This window comes from Ahaetulla prasina, chromosome 9, assembly GCF_028640845.1.
Source record: "Ahaetulla prasina isolate Xishuangbanna chromosome 9, ASM2864084v1, whole genome shotgun sequence".
Taxonomy (NCBI): domain Eukaryota; kingdom Metazoa; phylum Chordata; class Lepidosauria; order Squamata; family Colubridae; genus Ahaetulla; species Ahaetulla prasina.
Genome location: NC_080547.1, coordinates 11,299,346 through 11,317,835, shown reverse-complemented (window position 1 = coordinate 11,317,835; position 18,490 = coordinate 11,299,346). Strand labels below are relative to the sequence as shown.

Genomic DNA, 18,490 nt, shown 5'->3' with positions numbered 1-18,490 from the left:
TACTGCTTTTACTGTATTGCCTCCGTTAAGGTAATCCTGGTTTTTCAGCAACCATTTTTTTTTTGCATTTATATCCCGCCCTTCTCCGAAGACTCAGGGTGGCTTACACTATGTCAAGCAATAGTCTTCATCCATTTGTATATTATATACAAAGTCAACTTATCGCCCCCAACAATCTGGGTCCTCAATTTGTTTATTCCCTTTAAAAGAACCACAAGGAAAGGGGAAAGAGTATAAACCAAAGCATCATGAGTGATCGATCTCCAACAGTCAAAGGCAGTTCGCAAGGCAGCTCCCAGCTTTTAGAAACCAGAGTCCGTGGGAATCCAAACAGCTGTGGGTTTTGCAACAGGCTTTGGCCAACACAACCCACATTTTTCAGGCAAGAGAAAGGGATAAGGAGTTTGGCGTAAGCAATCTCGGGAGTGGAATCCAGAATCCAGACTGTTGAGGTATCTGGCACCGATATCTGAGGTTAACTAGTTTGGGTCATGAAACATCAAAACAACCATGTTCAGGGAGCACCAAGGATGCCTCAAGCAAAAAAGTTGGGAGGTTTATCAGTGCAACAACTGCCAGGAAGGGTGGTTTTTAAGTCTGGGATCTTATCTCCGATCGCTCACTACCCCTGCCTGATAGTTCAACAGGGTTCGGATCTCCAGCGGTTTTTTCCATCCATCTCTGACGGGCCAGGCTAACTGACCTCTTTGCCAGCTCCGATGCGTTCCCACTTCAAGGCCTGGGCATCGGTCCAAACTATCCTTCCAAGGTTTCCCCCCAAAAATAAATTCTACCTGGATGCTATCCCATGCCTAAGTCCGGCCTGACTAGGGGAAACTTTAAGATTATAGGCAGTCCTCGACTTATGGCCTCAATTGGGCCCAAGGTTTCCGTGGTTTAGCGAGACAATTTGTGCAGTGAGCTTTGCCCCAGTTTTGCAATTTTTCTTGCCACGGTTGTTAAGCAAGGAATCCCTGCAACCGTTAAGTCAGTAACAAGCTCATTAAGCGAATTCGGCTCCCCCATTGACTTTTGTCAGAAGGTCACAAAAGAGGATCACGTGACCACGGGACACTACAACCGTCAAAAACATGTCAGGGGCCAAGCGTCTGAATTTTGCTCACGTGACCAATGGGAGGCAGCAACGGTCGTGTGAAAAAACAGCCCTAAAGTCCCCTTTTACTGGATGCTGTTGCAACTTCAAACGGCCACTAAACGAACTTTAGTTGAGGACTGCCCGTACAAGGAAGATTGTACGACACAAACCTTAGGTTTTGTTGGTGTGACTTTATTTCTGAATCTCAATACAATGTAAACCTTGTGAGCCAGGAGCTGGAACCCCAATATGGGAGAGGGCCCCTGGCAAGGATTTAGCTCCCTTCTCTGTTCTTTCCTTCCTTTTGTGACGCAAGAGGGATTGCGACTGTGGGAAGAAAACAAAACCGGTGCTTCACAACTTCCCTGCCTCGAAGGCAACAAAAGGATTTTTGCCAAGAAGGCACAGCAGCCTGTGGATTATGGACCAACAGTGAGGACAATGGGCTCATAAGCACCCCCTGGGATTAGGGGTCGGTGATGGAGAAGCCCCCCCCCCCCGAATCACCCTGGGTGTGTGTGTGCTCTGGGGCAGAATCCCCTGACTGAGGAGGGATGGCCCACGGCTTGTTAGTGGGGCTTTGTGGGGCTATGAAGAACAGGGTGATGGGCAAACTAACCGAAGAGATGGCGATTGATGTTTTTAAGAGTCTGCACAGCACCAAGTCGGGCTGACCAGATCAAAAGAATGAGACTTCTAAGGTGGGAAGTTAGCTTCTTGGGAAACTGGCCAGCTCTTCAAATACGGTCAGGTAGATGTCGTGTGGTCAGGAGGCTCCGGAGCATAGATCTGACCCAACCACCGTCTCCATCTCAAGTCGGTCCCTTTCCCGAGGAACTGCCTTAAAGCTGGCTTCCCTTACCAGATTACCCCCGTTCTGAAAGGTATAGAACCAGATCCCAGGTTGAAGGGAGCCAACAAAGGGCTTTTGAGGTGTGGGTATGGGTGTGTGGGTGTATTTATCTCTTGAGGGAAGCCTTTCGTCTTGCTCTCGCCTCCATTCAAGATAAAAGTCCATTTTGGCAAGGAGTCCAATTTGCACTGGCAAATTCGGAAGGTCCAATTGGGGGGTGGGTGGGGGGAAAGACCCCAGGGTGCTACGCAGGAGGAAGAGGAAGAGGAGGAGCCTCAGAGAATCTGAATGCCCAGTTCCTCGGCGGTCTTCTGCAGCCTGTCCATCACATTCTCCTCTGGTTCTGGAACAAGCCCGCTAGGCACAACTGCCCGGTTCTCCGAGGGGGCGTTAGCCATTACGTAGTATACCGTCTCATTCTCTCCGTGCTCGTTGGTCCTGTTCACCACCCGGATGATCGGGCTGGGAGGGGCACTCGGATCACAGTCCCGAGACTCGCTGGCACACGGTGGCGCAGAGCTCTCGGTTGGCAGGGCAGCTGGAAAGTCTGCCTCCGCCGGCTCCTCTGTTGGCGAGTCCAGGATGATGCCCTGTAAGCCGCCTTCCGACCCGGCCAGCACCACGCACTGGGCTGCGTCCTCCAGGGACTCTCCCTGCTTCTCCCGGTCCTTCAGCAGCTGCTCGGTCAGTTCCACGCTTTCATAGCGCACCAGCTGAAGGCGCATGTACCCATCCTCGTGTTCTTTGTACCTAGGTGGGGTGGCAGAAGCTGAGATTAGCAGGGAACCAAGCCAGGGTGGTGTTGTGACCCAGGCCCAGGTAGGTAATAGGAAACTCAAGTCAGTGAAAAAACAAAAAAAATTATTAGATCACCTAAGAATTACTTCATTCCCAGCGTAGTTCAACTAAATCAAAGCAAATTCCTCCCAACACAAATTCCTCAGTCCTATCACCAACCTTGGTCCAATTAGGCAAACTGCTAAAGGCCTTTCTTGGCAATCAGTTCAGAAGACACTGATACAAAAATAAATGCAAGAAGACGAAGCTACCAACGTTGTTTTCCGGCAAAGCCCAAACACCATTGCTGGTCTTGTTTTAAGCCTTATGGGAGGGGCCAATCATTTCTTGACCTTACTCCTGAGTCGTCCTCTTTGCTTGAGCTGCTCTTGCCTTCTGGCAGCTCTTCTCATGCCTGCATTAGGAACAGGCTCCTCCTGTTCCTCTGCCTCACTATTGTCTGGATGCTCTGGAGTCCACCCATCACTCCCCGATGGCCCTGGCTCCACCTCTGCCTCCGACGCAGAGCCCTCATCTGGGTCTTCCCCAGCCTCCAGGACTGGCCCACGCTCTTCCTCATCCTCCTTGCTATCTGACTCCATTGCCAGCTCCGCAGGCTGCTGGCGGACAACAACAGGTGGTGGCTAGTTGTTGGCATCCCAGCACCATCAATTACAAAAAGCTGGTGAACACCCATATAACTTCAAAGCTGCTAATATGCCACTTCTTCATCAAAGACCTAATTTGTCCAGAAATCTTAGCACAAGGTGAGAAGGATCTACATTTTTCTCTACCCTGCCTGGCATTTATTAAAAAAACACGAAGGGGCTCAACCATGGTGAAAAGAGAAAAAGAGAAATAATACCAGCAGCCTCATCTAAACTCAATTTCACTGAGGGCTGCATCAGGGCTGTGGTTCATTTTGGGGGGTAGGCGTGGCCGACTGGATGAGACTGGGCGTGGCCAGCTTGATGCCACTCCCCAAACTGCTGGCATGTTTCCTCTTTGCACTGGGTAGACCAGGTCGAAGCAACATGGGTCGGCCCCTTACATTTTTCAGGATGGCCCCATGGGCCAGATCTGATATCGCAGTCCAGATCTGGCCCGCAGGCCTTGAGTTTGAAACGCCTGCTCTAGAGGATTGGAGAAAGAGTGTCAGCTATCTTCTTACACACCCTTCTTCCAATTCCTGCAGGCTACACTTCTCGATCGCTCTTCTTCACCGCTACTTGGAAGAGGTCACAAACTTTCACACCTGCCTCACTGGGAATGTGTCACAAATCACTCCAGCTTCCCTTTGACACAGAATCAAGCCACCAAGAGATAATAAGATAGAAACCCAACCCATATCAAAATTAGCCAGCCTAACCAAACCTCCTGGATTTAATCAACCACAAACATTTTCTTTTGTAACTCTGCTGCTGATTTGAGGACAACACAATTTGCTTCAGGGATGTTCAGACAAACAATCTGCTTCTTCCAAAAATAACCTGGCTTGTCTTGTTAAGCATTTGCAAACCAGTCGGATTTTGAGCTAAACTTCTAGCTGTCCTGAAGTTTAATTCATTCTTTGGAGGAATGTGATGAGAAGACTGTGAAATCCCCTCCTCTCTTTTTTCTTTCGAGGAGAGGGGCTGAAGTGAGAAAGTGAAACTGATCTGCAGAAGGCCTTTGGGCAAAGAAGTCTTCTGCTAGCGGCTTAACAAGTCAGTTTCTCCCCGTAAACTGAAGTTCATGCCCTCTCAACAGCGTCACAAAACCACCAAGAGCATTTCAGCTCCACCCCTATCCTGGTTTACCTGAAACGAGGATGACCTGATGGCCACTTGAACTGGTGCTTCTTCCTGAGGTGGACCGTCAGGTTATTCCCGCGCGTGAAACATTTGTCACAGACGTGGCACTTATACCTGGGCTCTGAATCACCCTGAGGGAGGAGGACAAGGAGAGAAAGAAATGGTTAGATGGGCATTTTTCTCTACCTACGGGTGAAACTCCGCAACTTGAAGAAATCCAGTTTTTGCTTTTCTGTTTATAAAGCAAGTCTGTGGATTCGCTAAACAATAAACTGAATTTCTAAGTATGAAAATAATAATAGTAATAATAACATGACACCTTTAGTGTTATGAAACAGCAACATCTGCCTATCCCAGGTTCTTGAGAAGGTCCGAGTAAGTAGCCAAGTGTCAAATTAAGTCTAAACATCTGGCTGACTGTGCAAACTACAGGGAGAGGGGGGAAGGGAGGAGGAGGAGGAGGAGGAGGAGGAGGAGGAGGAGGAGGAGGAGGAGGAGGAGGAGGAGGAGGAGGAGGAGGAGGAAGAGGAAGAAGAAATTTTGAGCGCTGGAGGAACTCAGAATTCCCAGAATCAGCAAAATTTTGGAAACTCTCTTGATATTTGTATGGAGGCAATTCACATAAAAGAGCAGATATCACTTTTCCTTTTCCTTGGGAAACGAAACGATTGCTGTTTCAGCTTCTAATCTGCTAGCCCAAGCCGTGTCTCAAGAGTCGTTCTGCAAAGCTTCTGTAACCGCCCTGCTTTTTTTCCTTCGAACCAGGCACCACGCCCCAGGCTCTGGGGCTCCCATCCGCTTCCTTCTCACCTCATGAACCTTTTTGTAGTGCAGTTTGATGGAGCAGAGGGACCGGGCGCTGAAGTCGCAGGCTTCAAACTCACAGCGGTAGGCGGGCTCTTTGCTGTGGGTGTCCAAGTGCTTCCGTAGATCGATCAGATTCTTACAGCTGTGGATGGATCATGCAAAGAGAACGTTTTAAATCCCGGCATAAACAGGACAAGTATGATGGCAGCAATTAGAAGTCATAAAATGCACACTCCCTTCTTCATACCTTGCTCTTTTTTTTTTGCTTTTTTTTCTGCCTCTGAAACTTCTAAAACTCCATTTCAGAAAAAAAAAATTTTCTGCCTCTGAAAGCCTCCAAAACAGCTTCAAAAAAAAAAGCCTCTGAAGCTCTGTTTGGAGGCTTTTTTGTCTGAAGCTCTGTTTGGGGGCTTTTTTGTCTGAAGCTCTGTTTGGAGGCTTTTTTGTCTGAAGCTCTGTTTGGGGGCTTCTTTTCTGAAGCTCTGTTTGGGGGCTTCTTTTCTGAAGCTCTGTTTGGGGGCTTCTTTTCTGAAGCTCTGTTTGGGGGCTTCTTTTCTGAAGCTCTGTTTGGGGGCTTTTTTTCTGAAGTTTCGTTTCCGATGCTTTTTTCAGTCTCTGAAACCTCAGTTTGAGAAGCTGGGCAGGGCTACATTCGGAGTATAAGACGCACCCAGATTTTCACCCTCTTTTTTGGAGGAAAAAGGTGCGTCTTATACTCTGAAAAATACGGTATTTTAGTGGCAAAGAATCAGCAGAAGGATTTGGCTATGGGGAATGCTCCCCTTCCGGAGACCCGGCCCAGCGCCATCTCCCACCTGGCCTCTGGGCTTACCTGTGGTCACAATAGTTGCACTTGTAAGGCCGCTCCTCGCTGTGCCTGAAACGGATGTGGTTGCGTAGGGAGGAGGGAAGAGGACAGGTCATGTCACAGAGGGGGCACTTGTAGTGGTTGACTGCTCAGGAAAACAGAAGCACACACACACACACGTAAAAAAGGTCATTCCTGAAGGGAAAGTGCACCAAGAGGAGAGGAAAGGAGAGGACGGGGGTGGGGGGTGGCTTCCTTGTGGCATCTTACCGTGATTTCTCATATGATCCCTCAACAACCTCTCCGTGGCAAACCTTTTGGAGCAGTGAGAACATTGGAATCGCTGTTCTGTGAAGCAGAGGCAGAAACTAGAGGACGCGTCTCATTTGGAGAGAATCTTTTATCAACAACTGCTTAGGACAATTTCTCCTTAAGTTCACAACACGTGGACAGACTTCATCACAGTTTTAACTAGGGAAACAGCATCCTAGACCAAGCTGAGTCCAAAACTGCTAGAGCAGGGGTGTCCAAACTTGGCAACGTTAAGACTTGTGGACTTAATTCCCAGAATTCCTCAGCCAGCAAAGTTGAAGTCCATAAGTCTTGGAAGTTGCCAAGTTTGGACACCCCTGTGCCAGAGGGTTCCTGGAAGCCGGGCAAATTAGCCATCAACAGGCACACTGAGATAAACAGCATCCACATACCATTTAAAAGAGACAATTAAAAAAAAATCTAAAAAGGAAACAAAACAGACCTAAACACCTCGTCACCAGCGGTTAACACCCAAACGAGCAGAGATTAATATCAAGATTAATACCAGGCCAGCAATCAAGCAGGAAACAACAGGCCAACCAAGGAATTACCAAGAAGAAAACGACACTCCCGCCAACACTCACAGGGAAAGCTATTGGTAAATAAGCAGAGAGCTAAACATGATGATGGAGCTCAGGTACTCACGTTCTAAAGCCGTCTGCCGGCGGATGTGATCAAAGAACTTGGTGTTGTTGGAGAACATGCCACCACAAGTGGGACACGCCACCACCTTCTCCTGGGTGTGGCTGCGCAGATGTTCCCGCAACTTACATCGGCCTTTGAAGGTGCAGTCGCACTCTGGAACGAAGGAAGGCAATGCTTGAGTGTTCCAAGCTGGCGCAAGCCAAAAACTTGCCTGGCACATTTTGGCTTATTGCTTTGAGCTTGGCAGGGAAGAGTCCCTTAGAAACCCTGGGATTCTACATTAGCTGTTGTTGTTTTTTTAATGGATTTTGAGGAACTGTTTCGTTGTTGTTTTTTTTAGCTGCATGAAAAGGAGGAGGAGCAGGAGGATTCTCCGCTCATAAATTGCCACAAGATTAAATGTTTGAGTATATTTATTTATTTGCACTGAGGTAAGTAACGTTTTACCGGGGAAAACAAACAGATGATAAAATGTGGTGAATCATGGAAGTAGTATTTATAGATTGTATTTTAAAAATGCACACCCGGTACTTTTTTTTAATGCAAACTTATATAGATATACAGGAAGTCCTCAACTTATGGCCATTATTGGGAAGAGAATTTCCATTGCTAAGGAAGGTTGATCATGTTACTATGAGGACGGTGCAGCAGCCGTAAGTATGAGGCCCAGTTGTAAGTAACTTTTCAATGCTGTTGTAACTTCAAATGGACAATAAATAATTGTGTTGAGGACTATTTGGGGGATTATTCTATAGTATCCTATATAAACAATGTCTACCAACCAGCCTTCCACTGAGGACCTGTATACTGCACGAGTCAAAAAGAGGGCTGTGAAAGTATTTGCAGACCCCTCACATCCTGGACATAAACTGTTTCAACTCCTACCCTCAAAACGACGCTACAGAGCACTGCACACCAGAACAACTAGACACAAGAATAGCTTTTTCCCCAACACCATCACTCTGCTAACAAATAATTCCCTTAACACTGTCAAACTAATTACTAAGTCTGCACTACTATTAAACTTCTCATCGTTCCTGTCACCCATCTCCTTCCACTTATGACTATATGACTGTAACTTTGTTGCTTGTATCCTTACGATTTATATTGATATTGATTGTTTCCTGATTGCTTATTTGTACCCTATGACTATCATTTTTCTTTTATTTGCATTTATATCCCGCCCTTCTCCGAAGACTCAGGGCGGCTTACACTATGTCACGCAATAATCTTCATCCATTTGTATATTGTATACAAAGTCAACTTATTGCCCCCAACAATCTGGGTCCTCATGAAGTGTTGTACCTTTTGATTCTTGACGAATGTATCTTTTCTTTTACGTACTCCGAGAGCTTATGCACCAAGACAAATTCCTTGTGTGTCTAGTCACACTTGGCCAATAAAAAATTCTATTCTATTCTATTCTATTCTATTCTATTCTATTCTATTCTATTCTATTCTATTCTATTCTATTCTATTCTATTCTATTCTATTCTATTCTATTCTATTCTATTCTTATTCTGTTCTTATTCTTATTCTTATTTCTATTCATTTATTGATAGGTTCTCCTCCTTGAGCAGGGGCTGGACTAGAAGATCCCCAAGGTCCCTTCCAACTCTTCTGTTCTGTTCTGTTCTGTTCTGTTCTGTTCTGTTCTATGCTATGCTATGCTATGCTATGCTATGCTATGCTATTCTATGCCATGCCATGCTATTCCATTCCATTCCATTCCATTCCATTCTATTTCTATTCTATTTCTATTCTATTCTATCCTATTGTTTTTCTTGTTTAATTTTGCCTCAAAACAACAGGAAAAGTTTGAGCAGTTAAAAAAAAAAGACAGCAAAGGTTCTATGATGCAAGATCCATTCTTACCTTTCCACCCGCACAAGACCATTTGGATTTCTTTTCCAATTGCCTTGTACTCCGCGCAGAAACTATGGTCTTCCACATGCCTATAGAACCACTCAGGGTTATCAAAGGCTCGCTGGTGGGGAGACAAAGTAAAGGAAGGACATATTCTGAGCACATATCCAGTTGGTCAGCCAATAAATAGATCCATGAAAGCAGGGCTCTCCAACCTTCACTTAAGATTCACTTAACAACCTGGTTACTAACTTAAAAACTGCCGTGGTTTACTTAAGGTCGCAAAATGGGGCAAAACTCACTTAACTGTCTCGCTTAGCAACATAAATTTTGGGCTCAGTTGTGGTCGTTAAGTTGAGGACCATCTGTATAAAGGGAACCTAGGTTTAGGAATGTCCTATTTTATACGCTATGGAATTTCCAGAGATTAGTCCTAGGGATATAATTATGTTTATTAAACAGCAAAAAATATTCCAAGTATCTTCCACGGGCACACCGTTTTGTACCTATTTCAGAACGATGCTTCTGTAAATTCAAATTTAAACAGGGGTGTCGAATGTTCCGAAAACATTCCCGCATTGTTTTCAGGATAATTGAGAGGGAGAAGCGGACATGTTTGCATAATCTCTTCCAATGATTTATACAATTCGTTTTGGTCCGATAAAGCAATGTACTTAAATCCATCCCGCAGTCATCACAGCGCGCCAAGAGTCCGTCTGAACCTCAGAAAGTGGTTGTGTATCCTTGCACTGTGCAGCGGACACACTCAACACAGGAAGTCTAAGAGAACTGCCATTTTGAGCTTCGGCTTCAGTCTCATTTTGGTAGATGCCAGCCTGGAAGGAAGGCAGTAGTGAAATCTGAACTGGTTTACTACCGGTTCGCTGACCGCGCATACACACTGTACGTACATACGCAGTGTGCACCGTGCACCAAATGTGAGGTGCGTGGGTGCAGTGCATGGCAAAAGGAGGCATGCAGTAAATAGAACAGCATGCAGGGGGGATCAGCTGTGGCGCGAGATCTTTTTTTTTTTTTTTTACTTTTAAAATCATTTTTTTACAAACTATTCAGCTGAAGAGGTTGTAGAAAAAATGCTTTTAAAAGTAAAAAAAAAAAGCCTTTGATGATCAGGCAACTCAGCTGAGATCGCCAGAGCCTTTTAAAAGCATTTTTTTACAACCTCTTTGGCCGAAGAGGTTGTAGAAAAAAATGCTTTTAAAAGTAAAAGAAAAGGCTCTGATTTATTTATTATTTATATTTTTATACCACCCTTCTCCCGAAGGACTCAGGGCGGTGTACAGCCAGATTATAAAAAACAATACAATATACAAATTAAAACAGAAAGTTAAAATAACATATTCTATAAATGGCCGAAAGTTTAAAACCATCAAATTTAACCCATAAAATTCATAAAAATACCCCAATTAAAATTGTTTAAAATTCAAAAAGTTTAAAAATTTAGGCCAGTCCCGCTTGAATAAACAAGTGCGTTTTCAATTCACGGCGAAAGGTCCTAAGGTCAGGTAATTGACGCAAACCAGGGGGAAGTTCGTTCCAGAGGGTAGGTGCTCCAACAGAGAAGGATCTTGCCCTGGGGGACGCCAGCCGACATTGCTTGGCGGACGGCACCCTGAGAAGACCCTCTCTGTGTGAGCGTACGGGTCGGTGGGAGGCATAAGGTAACAGCAGGCGGTCCCGTAAGTACCCGGGCCCTAAGCCATGGAGCGCTTTAAAGGTGGTAACCAAAACCTTGAAGCGCACCCGAAAGACCACAGGTAGCCAGTGCAGACTGCGCAGGAGCGGTGTTACACGGGAGCAACGTGTGGCTCCCTCGATCACCCACGCAGCTGCATTCTGAACTAACTGAAGCCTCCGAGTGCACTTCAAGGGTAGCCCCATGTAGAGAGCATTGCAATAATCCAAACGAGAAGTGACAAGAGCGTGAGTGACCATGCATAAGGCATCCCGGTCAAGGAAGGGGCGCAACTGGCGAACCAAGCGGACCTGGTAAAAAGCTCTCCTGGAGACGGCCGCCAAATGATCTTCAAACGACAGCCGTCCATCCAGGAGAACGCCCAAGTTGCGCACCCTTTCTGTTGGGGCCAATGACTCGCCCCCAACAGTCAGCCGCGGTTGCAGCTGACTGTACCGGGGTGCCGGCATCCACAGCCACTCCGTCTTGGAGGGATTGAGCTTGAGTCTGTTTCTCCCCATCCAGACCCGTACGGCTTCCAGGCACCGGGACAGCACTTCGACAGCTTCGTTGGGGTGGCCCGGGGTGGAAAAGTACAGCTGCGTATCGTCAGCGTACAGCTGGTAACTCACCCCAAAGCCACTGATGACCTCGCCCAACGGCTTCATATAGATGTTGAACAGGAGAGCCGAGAGAATCGACCCCTGAGGCACCCCACAAGTAAGGCGCCTCGCAGTCGATCTCTGCCCCCCTGTCAACACCGTCTGCGACCGGTCAGAGAGATAGGAGGAGAACCACCGATAAACGGTGCCTCCCACTCCCAAGCTCTCCAACCGGTGCAGCAGGATACCATGGTCGATGGTATCAAAAGCCGCTGAGAGATCTAACAGGACCAGGGCAGAGGAACAACCCCTATCCCTGGCCCTCCAGAGGTCATCCACCAACGCGACCAAAGCTGTCTCCGTACTATATCCGGACCGGAAGCCGGACTGGAACGGGTCTAGATAGACAGCTTCATCCAGGTACCGGGGAAGCTGCCATGCCACCACACTCTCTACAACCTGATCGCATGGCTTAGCTGTGATCGTCAGATGCTTTTTTTAACCTTCCAAAAGCATTTTTTACAACCTATTTGGCGAATAGGTTGTAAAAAAATGATTTTAAGAGTCGGGGCAGGTGTGACCACCTCACTGGGAAAGACCACCCACCTTCCCATCCCATCTCTCACCTCACAGTATTCCCAAAGACAGAGGAAGTTCTCTTGGATCTCAGGGATAATGTTCCGGCTCTGGAAGTCCAGCTGGCAGGGAGTCAAGTCGGACTGGCTCTGTAAGACATGCAGCCCCCACTGCTTCAGCTTGGTGTGGTAACAGTGGAAGTAAACATGGCGGACGAGCTCTGCAGAACTCTCGGGAGAACAAAAGCCACATTCCTGCCAGAGGCAAGTGTACTCTTCTGGTGGAGGGAAAACAGAAAGTTCATAGAGCAAGCACAAAGCTTACCTGCAAGAGACAGACTTACGTTACTAATTTCCATTTAGTAATCGGTCTTGGTCACCCTCTCATTTCTGGATGAGATTTATAAAACCAAAGCTCTTCTGATTTGACACTAGGGCTTTTAATTAAAAAAGAAGGCAGGAAAAGTACCATAACTTTCTCAGGCTTTTCTCAACTAACCCCCTCTTTCTTTCGCTGATTCATGTTCTCACTAACTTTTCAAACTCACTAACTTTTCAAAAGGAGGGCTGGGAAAATATTTGCAGATCCCTCACATCCTGGACATAAACTGTTTCAACTCCTACCCTCAAAATGACGCTATAGAGCACTGCACACCAGAACAACTAGACACATGAACAGTTTTTTCCCCGAACGCCATCACTCTGCTAAACAAATCATTCCCTCAACACTATCAAACTATTGACTAAATCTGCACCGCTATTAAGTCTTCTCATCGTTCCCATCACCCATCTCCTTCCACTTATGACTGTATGACTGTAACTTTGTGGCTTCTATCCTTACGATTTATATTGATATTGATTGTTTCCCGATTGCTTAATTGTAGCCTATGACTATCATTAAGTGTTAAATTTGCATTAAGTGTTGTAAGTGTTATACCTTGATGAAGGTATCTTTTCTTTTATGTACACTGAGAGCATATGCATCAAGACAAATTCCTTGCGTGTCCAATCATATTTGGCCAATAAAAAAAAAATTCTATTCTAACCCAGTTTAGCTTAATCCTGCCTTCTCCACATGTCCCTTGCCTACAGCAATTCTCACCTTTCGCCTGCTTCAGTTTTACACTGACATAAGTTAACTACAGTAGTGAAGGGGCTGCAACTTCTCCCTTGCAATTCCAGTGGGAGCTCTGGGCAAACCCTGATGGCTTACAGGACTCTCTGCAATAAGAAAGACCAACAGGCTGGCTGCCTGGCACTGAACCAGAAAGGTAATTTAGAGGAGTATGGGTTTTCTAATGAAATCAATCCATTCTTTTAACAAGGAGGAGGAAGGGAATACAGAGCAGCATTGTGCCAATTTGCAGAGAGGAACGCCACACAGCTCATATTAAAAGCAAATAAGAGCCACAGCAATGTCCAAGGAGGTCAAAAAAGTCAGGGTAATAGCCCCAACCCGGCGATCAAAGCCCCAACCCTTTTGATCTGCATCACAGCTTGACATCCTGCAACCCCTCCTAGAAGACTCTGGTGCATTGAGAACCAAACCTGCCCCGCGTGCCCCTTACCAAGAGAATCCATTTCACTGTCCTCCTCCTTGCTCTGGAGATGCTGCTGCAGGTGCTGCGAGACGTGTTCGCAAAACTCTTCCATCTTGGAGGCCACAAAGCTGCAGATTTCCCATTCACACTGCAGGACCAAAGTCTCTTTCTCCCCCATCTTCCCAGGAGGCATGGCCACAACCCTGCAGGGCAATCGAAGAAGGGGGTGGGGTGTCTCTCTCACATCCCGAAGGAGATCTTCCGTTGCCTTCCCTCCAGCTTCAGAAAGGGGTTGATGGGAGGGGCTGGAATTCTGCCCAACTTGCACCTCCCGACTCCCAATTATCCTGTGGATTTTACGGTCTTTAGCAAAGCATCCTCATCCAATTCTGCAATTCCAAGGATTTGCTGTGAGAAAAAGCTTCAGAGCAAGCCGTCTGCAATGAATTTCCAACAAAGACACAACGAACGTCCTTCGGTCCAAAGGGCACAGCAGGCAGTAAATAAAAAAAGTGTATATAAATACATATACATATATTATAATATATGGCAACTTATGCTATACAGTGCTATATATATATATATATATATATATATATATATATATATATATATATATATATATATATATATATATATAATATATATATATAATGTTTTCTGAGGTTTTCGGTGTTTGTATCCCCCTGCAACTCAGACTAATCTGAGCACAACCAAGCCCCACCCACAGGACACACACCCAGCCAATCAGAGCACAAAAAAAACCCCATCCAATCAGAGCACAGCCAAGCTCCCACCCAATCAGTTCAAACCCCCACTAGCAGTTAAAAAGGAAGAAACAGCTGCAATCACACATTGCTCCCAGAAGCACAAAGCTGAAGCCTGAAGATGACGAATGAGACTTCGTCGAAACGTCGCCAAGACACTTCCAATTTTACGCGGGAGATAACCCGAATAACCAAAGACCTACATACAAACACCCGCGATAGAAAAACGCCCACACAGCATGAACAAACGAGATGATACCTCCCGCCTACCAGCCATTTGGAAACCCGCCCTTATTGACAAACGAGTCCCTAACACGAGGAATGACACCAGACCCACACTCACGAGGTCCACACAGGATGTCACCACCACACATCCACCCAGAAAGCAGACCCAAACCCACACTGATCAGGAAGCACGACCAAGGACCAGAAGCCAGACCGCAGCTGCAACATTAGCCATTTCAAACCCCTCCAATCCATACATACAGCAGACAGACACCCACTATGAAGATGTAGCACGACCACAAACACGAAGCCAAACAACAGCAATGCAACTCACCAGCTCAAATCCCCCTGCAGCTCAGACTAATCTGAGCACAACCAAGCCCCCACCCAAACAGGACACCCACCCACCAATCAGAGCACAAAAAAGCCCCATCCAATCAGAGCACAGCCAAGCTCCCACCCAATCAGTTCAAACCCTCACTAGCAGTTAAAAAGGAAGAAACAGCTGCAATCACACATTGCTCCCAGAAGCACGGTTGAAGCCTGAAGATGACGAATGAGATTTCGAAACGTCGCCAAGACACTTCCAATTTTATGCGGGAGAAAACCCAATAACCAAAGACCTACATACAAACACCGAAAACCTCAGAAAACAAATATCTATCTATCTATGTATCTATCTATCTATCTATCTATGTATCTATCTATCTATCTATCTATCTATCTATATATATATATATCTAATGTTTTCTGAGGTTTTCGCGGGTGTTTGTATCCCCCTGCAACTCAGACTAATCTGAGCACAACCAAGCCCCACCCACAGGACACACACCCAGCCAATCAGAGCACAAAAAAAACCCCATCCAATCAGAGCACAGGCAAGCTCCCACCCAATCAGTTCAAACCCCCACTAGCAGTTAAAAAGGAAGAAACAGCTGCAATCACACATTGCTCCCAGAAGCACAAAGCTGAAGCCTGAAGATGACGAATGAGACTTCGTCGAAACGTCGCCAAGACACTTCCAATTTTACGCGGGAGATAACCCGAATAACCAAAGACCTACATACAAACACCCGCGATAGAAAAACGCCCACACAGCATGAACAAACGAGATGATACCTCCCGCCTACCAGCCATTTGGAAACCCGCCCTTATTGACAAACGAGTCCCTAACACGAGGAATGACACCAGACCCACACTCACGAGGTCCACACAGGATGTCACCACCCACATCCACCCAGAAAGCAGACCCAAACCCACACTGATCAGGAAGCATGACCAAGGACCAGAAGCCAGACCGCAGCTGCAACATTAGCCATTTCAAACCCCTCCAATCCATACATACAGCAGACAGACACCCACTATGAAGATGTAGCACGACCACAAACACGAAGCCAAACAACAGCAATGCAGCTCACCAGCTCAAATCCCCCTGCAGCTCAGACTAATCTGAGCACAACCAAGCCCCCACCCAAACAGGACACACACCCAGCCAATCAGAGCACAAAACCCCCCCCATCCAATCAGAGCACAGCCAAGCTCCCACCCAATCAGTTCAAACCCCCACTAGCAGTTAAAAAGGAAGAAACAGCTGCAATCACACATTGCTCCCAGAAGCACGAAGCTGAAGCCTGAAGATGACGAATGAGATTTCGTCGAAACGTCGCCAAGACACTTCCAATTTTATGCGGGAGAAAACCCGAATAACCAAAGACCTACATACAAACACCCGCGAAAACCTCAGAAAACAAATATCTATCTATCTATCTATCTATCTATCTATCTATCTATCTATCTATCTATCTATCTATCTATCTGTAGGTCTTTGGTTATTCGGGTTTTCTCCCGCATAACATAATATACATATATATATATATATCCTATGGTTATACATTCTATAGACACACTGAGTACAGTATGGACAATATTTACACACAATGCTATGGATGGATGGATGGATGGATGGATGGATGGATGGATGGATGGATGGATGGATAGATAGATAGATAAATGATAGACAGATGATAGACAGATTATAGATTATAGATAAATGATAGACAGATTATAGATCATATATAAATAAATGATAGAAGATAGATAGACAGACAGATGATAGATTATAGATAAATAAATGATAGACAGATTATAGATAAATAAATGATAGACAGATTATAGATTATAGATAGATAAATGATAGACAGAAGATAGATACACTGTAAATAGATAGATAGATTGATAGACAGACAGACAGGAGATAGATAGATAGGTAGGTAGGTAGATAGGTAGATACAGAGGGAAATAAAAGGGAGAATATGTAAATTTATTTTCACCATTTTTGTGGTTTTTGTAGGCTGCCCACAGTCTTCTGGAGCAGGCAGCCATACCAAATCAAATACAAATTAAATTACAAAGTACATATTACAATAAACATGCAATTATACATGCTATATAACATAACATAATGGACTACATTTTACACCATCTACATATACAAAGTTGTCAAAATTATGTAAAAAAAATATATAGAATGATGATCTCCCTTCGCGTTTCTAACCATTGCTGGCGTCCTTTTTTTTTTTTGCCCCTCCTGAGAAAAGCCAAGCGCCTTCCCCGACCCGGAGCCCTCCAGAATTTAGCTGGACTTGGGTTCCCCTAATCCCCCACCAGCTCGGCCAAGGCCGGGGCTCCGCGTAGCTTGAAAGCCCACCCGACCAAAGTGGCCCCCCGGCCGTCCTCTGAGTCGCTCCCTCCCCGGCGCCTCGCCCTTTCGTGCGGCGTCCACACACCCATCAGGCGGGTCCCCGCTCGAGAACTCCCTAGCCGAAAAACCGGGGTCTGGATGAACAAAAACGCCCTCCGGTTCGGGGAGCCAAGGCCCGGGGGCACCCACTAGGCCGCGTTTCCATAGTTACCGAGTGTTTCCCGGCCGGCCGGCCGACGTCCGATACGACGACCCTTCCCCCAACCACAGCCTGCGCGCCCGCGAAACGCCCGGATGAATTTCGCCAGCCAATGAAGCCGCCGAAGGGGTCCGAAGCAGCCAATGGCGTGGCCAGGGGAGGGCGGGACTTAGTCTGCCTGTCAAAACATAAAGAGAGCATCGCGGTGTTAGGTCCGATAGAGAACCGAAGGCTTTTGAGGGATGGTTCCGGGTTGAATGGGAAACCTGCCCAGTGGAAAAAAACCCCACATCCATTTAATTTGGAGGCCCAGAAACCAAAGATTAAGAGATAATAAAAAGATGGAGAAAAGCATTTTGTCCTCCAGAATTGTTGTAGACTACTATATAATCTTTTGTACGATACCTACATATATTGTTGTGACAAAATAAAATAAATAAAATAAAAGCTACAAGGCTGTTCCCACTTCTTCCCTTGCCCCAAACCGTTCCTACAAAGGGTGGGTTGTGGGTGGAATCAAGCCAATGCAGAAATTGCATCCCAGAATGATATTTATTAGACATATTCAAAGATCACCCTTCCAAACATCCCTGGAGAATGTTCAAGCAATTCTGGATCAGGACCATGGTTTTTAGTACTTGGATAGAAGACAGTGAAAGTTGCATTGGTTAGAGTAGAAAGGGTTTTGTTTTTTTTAATTATTATAATTTTTACTATTCAAGTTGTATGCTGCTGCCCATTTTACCTAGGAGGGGTGAGAGAAGCTTGACCTCACTTGTACCAAACTCAAACTTAAGATTGCATATTGTGGAGAACTGGCTTGTCAGCCGGTTCCCCACAATCCTTCTGAATTTTGATTTCAGATCCTACCGAAATCAAAAGTTGCATTGCGTTGCACTGAAAAATTGAGCAGGATGTAATACAGTTGTGGCCTTTTGCAATGCAGGTTGCGTACCTAGCTAGTCTTGATTCTTCTGTCAGGAAAAGTGAATAAATGACACCCAGATTTGCATGAATAACCCAGTCTTTGTATCATCTCATAAAACAACCCAAGGGTGGGGAGGTGCATAAGCGCACCAGTGTGCCTACTGTCGCTCTCCTAATGTTTTCTTTTATTCGTATCCTTTTCATGTATATGTAATTATGTTTACACTTGTATCTGTCATAAAATCTGGTGGCTCAACAGACTAAGACAGTCTTATTAACACAGCTGCTTGCAATTACTGC

The 18,490-nt window shown here is 45.8% G+C and overlaps 1 protein-coding gene across 3 annotated transcripts; it reads right to left on the bottom strand.

Annotated features, from left to right (window-relative positions):
- Positions 1 to 840: 840 nt before the first annotated feature.
- Positions 841 to 17,384, bottom strand: HINFP (histone H4 transcription factor). Of its 3 annotated transcripts, none has more exons than XM_058194794.1 (10): positions 17,276 to 17,384; positions 13,399 to 13,844; positions 11,882 to 12,108; positions 8,967 to 9,078; positions 7,092 to 7,244; positions 6,405 to 6,482; positions 6,159 to 6,279; positions 5,330 to 5,468; positions 4,526 to 4,650; positions 841 to 2,699 (listed from the first exon to the last, which is right to left on the bottom strand). In XM_058194794.1, the coding sequence occupies exons 2-10, from the start codon at positions 13,562 to 13,564 to the stop codon at positions 2,225 to 2,227; spliced, it is 1,596 nt and encodes a 531-aa protein (XP_058050777.1). In that variant the 5' UTR covers positions 13,565 to 13,844; positions 17,276 to 17,384; the 3' UTR covers positions 841 to 2,224. The 3 variants fall into 3 exon arrangements, with proteins under 3 accessions (XP_058050777.1, XP_058050778.1, XP_058050776.1); XM_058194795.1 differs by lacking the exon at positions 17,276 to 17,384 and adding an exon at positions 17,150 to 17,261; XM_058194793.1 differs by lacking the exon at positions 17,276 to 17,384 and adding an exon at positions 16,918 to 17,120.
- Positions 17,385 to 18,490: the final 1,106 nt, after the last annotated feature.